Source organism: Nematolebias whitei, chromosome 2, assembly GCF_014905685.2.
Source record: "Nematolebias whitei isolate Nwh7 chromosome 2, NemWhi1, whole genome shotgun sequence".
In the NCBI taxonomy this organism is placed as follows: Eukaryota; Metazoa; Chordata; class Actinopteri; order Cyprinodontiformes; family Rivulidae; genus Nematolebias; species Nematolebias whitei.
In genome coordinates this window covers 62,222,243-62,229,049 of record NC_056499.1, presented here as the reverse complement: position 1 = coordinate 62,229,049, position 6,807 = coordinate 62,222,243, and the positions used below count along the sequence as shown (strand labels likewise).

At 47.7% G+C, this 6,807-nt stretch overlaps 1 protein-coding gene across 1 annotated transcript in view; it reads left to right on the top strand.

The window, feature by feature from the left end:
• The first annotated feature begins 4,604 nt into the window (after positions 1-4,604).
• psmd13 (proteasome 26S subunit, non-ATPase 13) overlaps positions 4,605-6,807 on the top strand; it is a 133,344-nt gene continuing 131,141 nt past the window's right edge. The window contains exon 1 of the mRNA XM_037695225.1: positions 4,605-4,621. Coding sequence (XP_037551153.1) covers positions 4,605-4,621 — 17 coding nt within the window. The remainder of the gene's footprint in view (positions 4,622-6,807) is intronic.

Genomic DNA, 6,807 nt, shown 5'->3' with positions numbered 1-6,807 from the left:
TACGACTGTGGTATTGATCTTATTCCAGGGTCTACTCCTCCTAGAGGAGCTCTGTACTCTCTCTCAGTCCCAGAACAAGCCACCATGAGAGAGTACATTCAGGGGTCCCTGAAATCTGGCATCATCCGCCCTTCCGCCTCTCCTGCCGGTGCTGGGTTCTTTTTTGTTAAAAAGAAGGACGGGTCTCTGCGTCCTTGCATAGATTTCAGAGGACTTAACAAAATTACTATTAAGAACAAATATCCTCTTCCCCTTATGTCCACTGCTTTTGACCTTATCCAGGGGGCTAACATTTTCACCAAATTAGATCTAAGGAATGCCTATCACTTGGTCCGCATCAGAGAGGGGGACGAGTGGAAGACGGCTTTTAATACCCCCGATGGGCACTATGAGTATTTGGTAATGCCATTTGGGCTAACCAACGCACCGGCCGTGTTTCAGACTTTAGTGAATAACGTGTTAAGAGACATGGTCGGCAAATTTGTTTTCGTGTATCTTGATGATATTCTTGTGTTTTCTAAGGACATTATTTCTCATCGTAAACAAGTGAGATCTGTTCTCACCCGCCTGTTACAGAATGGACTATATGTTAAGGCTGAGAAATGTGAATTTCATGTCTCTTCCACATCATTCCTTGGTTTTGTTGTGTCCCCCAATAGGATCGAGATGGATTCCAGCAAGGTCTCTGCTGTGGTGGATTGGCCCGTTCCTAAGGACCGCAAACAGCTTCAACGTTTCTTGGGGTTTGCTAATTTCTATAGACGTTTTATCAAGGGCTACAGTATCATCGCTAAACCCCTTCATGAACTCACTTCTACCAAGTCTCGTTTTTCCTGGTCCACTGCAGCAGAGACCGCATTTACCGAACTTAAGAGACTTTTTGTTTCTGCTCCCATCCTGCAGTCCCCCAATCCAGAGGAGCCGTTTGTAGTGGAGGTGGACGCTTCCAGCATTGGTGCAGGGGCGGTTCTTAGTCAGCGCAATAAGGACGGGCGTCTTCACCCTTGCGCCTTCTTCTCCCGCAGCCTTTCCCCGGCAGAAAGGAATTATGATGTTGGGGACAGAGAGCTGCTTGCTGTTAAGCTCGCTCTGGAGGAGTGGCGTCACTGGCTGGAGGGTTCCAGGTTCCCGTTCCAGGTATGGACTGACCACAAGAACCTGGAATATCTCAGGTCCACTCGTCGCCTTAATCCTCGTCAGGCCAGGTGGGCCTTGTTTTTTTCTCGATTTAATTTCACCCTCTCTTATCGACCCGGGGAGAAAAATGTAAAGCCCGATGCCCTGTCTCGCATTTTGGAGGAGGATAATTCCCCCTCAGCTCAGGAGGAGAATTTTATCCTTCCTGAGAGTGCCCGCCTGGCCATCACCCAGTTAGAGCAGGATCTGAGAGACCTCAGCCAGACACGTCCTCCTCCAGCTAACTGTCCACCTGATCGTTTATATGTTCCTCCCGATATGGTTAAACAGGTCATTCGTTTTTGTCACAACTCCCTGCTGTATTGTCACCCAGGTTTTGCCAAGACCCTTTTCATTGTCAGGTCCCAATTTTGGTGGGAGACCATGTCCAGGGACGTTTGCCTGTACGTTCGGTCTTGTCCAGCCTGTGCTCAGTCCAAGACCTCCAGACGATCTCCATCGGGGCTTCTTCGCCCCCTTCCTTGCCCTTCACGTCCCTGGTCTCATATAGGCATAGACTTTGTAACTGGTCTCCCACCTTCTAACAATTTCACTGTCATCCTCACTATTGTCGATCGTTTCTCCAAAATGATTCATCTGGTCCCCCTCCATAAGTTACCGTCCTCTAAAGAACTGGCTCACGTCATGGCTCGTGAGGTTTTCAGGCTTCATGGGTTGCCTGTAGACATTGTTTCTGATCGGGGGCCTCAGTTTGTCTCCCACTTCTGGAAAGAGTTTTGTGATCTTCTGGGTATTTCCATTAGCCTCTCCTCGGGCTTCCACCCTGAGACGGACGGTCAGACTGAGAGGGCTAATCAGGAGGTGAAGGGCAAACTGAGGCTCCTCTGTCTTAACGACCCCGAGAAGTGGAGCTCTGCTCTCCCGTGGATCGAGCACGCCTTCAATTCCGTCCCTTCATCTGCCACTGGTCTGTCCCCTTTTTATACTGTTTTTGGTTTCCAACCGCCTGTTATCTCTGTTCAGGAGAGGGAGGCATCTGTTCCCTCGGCCCACCTCGCCGCTCTCCGTTGCCAGAGGGTGTGGAGGAGGGCCAAGACCGCCTTGCTTAAGTCACGTGCTGCCTACTGTAAAAAGGCTGACCGCCATAGGACCCCCCAACCTGAGTATGCTGTGGGTCAGAAGGTGTGGCTCTCCACGAAGAACCTTCCCCTGAAGGTTGCTTCTCGCAAACTTGCCCCCCGCTTCATTGGTCCTTTCCCCATCTCCAAGGTCATTAACCCCGTGTCTGTTCGTCTTACTCTGCCCAAGTCCTTACGTGTCCACCCCTCTTTTCATGTTTCGTGTGTCAAACCTGTCTCCTCCTCCCATTTTCATTCCCCTGTTGCGTCCCCCCCTCCCGCCCGTCTGATCGATGGTTCACCGGCTTACACCATCCGCCGGCTCCTCCGTTCTAGACGGCGGGGTTGGGGTCTGCAGTATCTCATCGATTGGGAGGGGTACGGACCAGAGGAGCGGTCCTGGGTGCCTTCCCGTCACGTCCTGGATAAGCCCTTGATCCGGGACTTCCATCGCCTGCATCCTGAGCAACCTGGTGGAACGCCGGGAGGCGTTCCTTGAGGGGGGGATCTGTCACGAATCACGTCTGTCAGTTAGGTTTTTGTGTCACTCTGTTCACTTGTTTTGGTTCTGGGGATCTACTCTTTTGTTTTTCTTTTTCTTTCTCTGCATGTGGGTTGAGGTTTGTCTTCACTCCTAGTTTAACATTGTCTTCACTGCAGCCAGCAGCGCTGATTGCGCTCAACTGGCTGCACCTGTCCTCCTCTCCCTTTATAAGCTCACAGCTGACTCTTTTTCGGTGCCCGGTAGTTGAACACTTTGTTAGTAAATACCTCGCGCTCATGACCACGCTCTGTCCCTGTCCTGTCCTCTCAAGTCCTTGTATTCCTGTTTTACTCGTTTCTGTCCTCCCGTCGTTTCCTGTTCCCTTCCTCTCGGCTCGACCTCCTGGCTTCTGGACCCACGGACCTCCTGACTTCGTCTCTCGTCTGCTCCTTGGATTATCTCGGCATCTGATCATCGGTTCTGACCCACGCCTGCTCGACCACGTCTCTCGGATCATCCCCACCAGCTCTACTCTCCACCACTCGCTTGTTTTGGATCACGCTCGGTGCTGGAGACACCAGCTTATCCTGCAGACCTCGCTGCAAGCTTCAGCTGCTGCCGACTGTCGTCTCTCACCAGACCCAGCTCCTCCAGCAGTCATCCGGGTCAGCTGGACCCGCTTCAGCGCTTCAGAACCCCCATCATCACTGAGACGGTTAGTGGTTGTTTTTTCATCTGACTTTGTCTTCACTCTCGTCACCTGCACAACCACTAACCGTTCTCCATCTTTAGACTGTTCGTGTGGATCGGTGATTGGAACCTGGAACCGGTCCACAGTCTGCGAAAGCTTGCCGAGGTCCATCCTGCCGTTTTCATCAGTTAATAAACTTTATTTAATTGATTTTTGTGGTGGTGATTTTGGTCCATTATACGGGGTTCGTTACAAGTACGTTTGTGGTCAGTGACTGGTTCTGGAGCTAAGTTTGAGAAATGGAAGTTAGAAGGTTTCACACACTGATGTTGAAGGGGTTTAGCTGCTACAGTTTTAGATAAGCTTTAACAGAGTGTGATATAAAGTAAATGACTTCTAAGAGTGACGATAAAATTGATGAACAAAATAAACTGGTATCAATGTTTTAATTTCCACAAAGTACTGATCCTTTCTGAGACTCAGAGCTAAAACTGCAGGCAAACACTTTAATTATCATTTTAAAGTATACTGTAAATTGTGTAAACATATCAAACTTTTATATTAACAACCCAGAAAATATCAACAATTCCTCCCTTTTGTTCCCATAGGAACAATAATAACACAAATATGTACCAATAGGGATATAGACACTGATTAACAGAACTTTCAAGGCACGTGTGTCATACGGAGTATGGTTTAACATATGGCTATCATAAATATCAGTTAAAAATCTGCTAAGGCTGTTTTTGTAGGGGACAGACCCCTGTAATGAGAGCAAGCAAAAGTAAAAGAAATAAAAATAAAATGCAAAAGTGTGAAAAGCGAAAACATAATAAAATAAAATATTTACATACTGTAATGGTTGTCTTCTTGTTGGTCAGGACAAAAACAGTAGAGTGTGTGGGTGGGTTACACTTATTGGAATCAGGATTGACATTGTTATGTAACAGGGCATAGGTTTCTGCCAGGCGTTCAGGAATGAGGGCAGTTGAGATCAGACGTGTGGACAATGAGCGAATACAAGGTATACAACAGCAACCACAATTTATTAGAATGGCTAAACAAACACCTATAGAGATATTTGATAGCTTTGAAGAGCTGGTACATGACATAACGCTTGTGAATATCCTTCAGAAGAGAGCCTGTCTTTATCAAAGCGTGCAGGTCCGTATCCATGTATTCAAAGATGAGGTAAATGTCTTTATCATTTTGTGCTTGGATGATGTTGAGAAGCTTGACAATGTTGACGTGATCTCCAAACACCTGGAGGAACAGGATTTCTCTGTATGTTTGCTGGGCATCTGTTCTGTTTCTGAAAGCATCAAATATTTTCTTCACTGCCACAATCTCCGCAGTCTGTCTGTCAATGACTTTCCATACAATACCGTAGGCCCAGTGCTAGGTTGGTTTTCCATGGATGTTACAGTAGGCCCATTTTTGCAGTGTCTTTTCCTGGGGGGAGAGCCTGTAAAAAGTCTGATGAAGAGTGGAGAGTTCTTTATGGGGGCAGTTGGTAGGGTGTAGAGGGGCAGAGAGTTTTTGATGGAGGGTGTAAGGGTCCCACTGCCTGCAGCCTGCCTTGCTGATGGCCGCTGATTAACAACACCTGGCGGTCATCAGCCTGATGAGCCTCTCCATCTACAAAAGGCTGCAGCCCAGTGTGACTCATCGCTGGAGCATATCACCTCTCATGGTATAGTACTGTTGAGCTAGATATGTATAGGTGAAAAGAATTTGTTCACCTGTGTTCTCTTTTCCAGTTTCCTGGTTCCTCGTGTTTTTGGATCTCCTCGTGACCTGATCTGGATCCCTCGGCCTGTCAGGTATTCCTCGTGCCATTTTTGCCTCCAGTTACCAGCCTTCCTCGTTCCCTTGGACCCTCGTTGGATTTCCCTCGGCTGCTCACTCCTTGGACTGAAGGACCAGCTCCCCTCCTTCGGGTTTGGACTGTAAGGACAAAAACGCCCTTCAAACAAACCACTCTGGTCTTCCCCTCTGGATCAACATTAACCTGTCGTCCCTCTTTCCAAGAGTTGCTGAGAAGCAGCGTGTGGATTGATTATCACTGTAAATAATAAACACTGTTCTTTTTGTACTTCTCCTGTGTCTGCCTCGTTCTGGGTCTCATACCATCTGGGTTCCCCGCGCACTCCTAACAGAGGGTGGAGAGTTCCTTATGGATCAATGGATAAGGTGCAGTGAAACAGGGGCTGGTTTGGTAACCTGGGGGGGGGGGGGGTCACCTAGGTTTAAGTCCCAGTGATTGAGCCGCCTCGCCTAGCTTTGGGAAGAACCTAGCGAGTGAGCTGTCCTAGCTTATTTAGACTCAACGTCTAAGATAAGCTGCTGCCTCAGCTGCCCGATGGCACTGAGTGAACTTATGGGGATTTGGCTTCTTCTTGTCCTCCCTCTGATGGTGGATTGGTCCCTCTGAACAGCTTACAGTGGGATGCGTGGATCAAGGTAGCTCGCTCAGCCACCTTAACAGCTGTGTGGGTCATCAACAGCACCTGGAATGGACCTGTCCACCTGGGGGAGTTCCACCTTTTCCTCCTGAAAGATTTAATCATAACAAATTCTCCAGGGGTTATGTCATGCAGTTGTTCTTGAGCTGGGCTGGGAAGCCCTCCTTGGACCTGAGACCTGAGGGATTTTAAATGTTTAGTCAATTCAATGCAGTAGGCAAACATGTTATGATCACAGTGTTTCATGTTATTAGTTGGGCTGGTCACCGATCCCACTCCCAGGTTGGGTGGAGCTGCAAATAAAATTTCAAAAGGGCTAAGGTTATGTTTAGCCCTTCTGCGCATGCACATCGATGCAATGGGTAAACATGTAACCCAGTTGAGTTTTGTCTCGTCACAGATTTTTGTCAGTTTGTTTTTCAATGTTCCATTCTCTCTTTCTACTACACCTCCACTTTGTGGGTGGTATGCACAATGTTTAGTCAGGTCAAAGTTCAGTGTGGTGGACACTTCTTCAAGTATCTGATTAGCAAAATGTGGACCGTTGTCACTAGAAATTCTTTGTGGGATACCCCACCTGTTATGATCGAGGTCGTACCCAGGATGAAGGACCAGAAAACTGAACAGAGACCAGGACTCGAAGTACCAAAAGAACAGTGTTTATTTACAAAAAGTGATATTAAAAGGTGATGACGTCTCTGTACAGGTGTCGGGAAAATATTTACAATATATATATATATATATATATATATATATATATACAGGATCACCTGAGGGGCAGAGGAAGAGGTTAAGGGAACGCAGGAGGGACTGGAGTAATCTGTGAGGAATCTTCCTTACGTGACGAGAGGTTGAGCAAGAAGAATCCAAATATGAATCCAGGTTGAAGTGGCAAGTGGTGGAAGGCAAAAA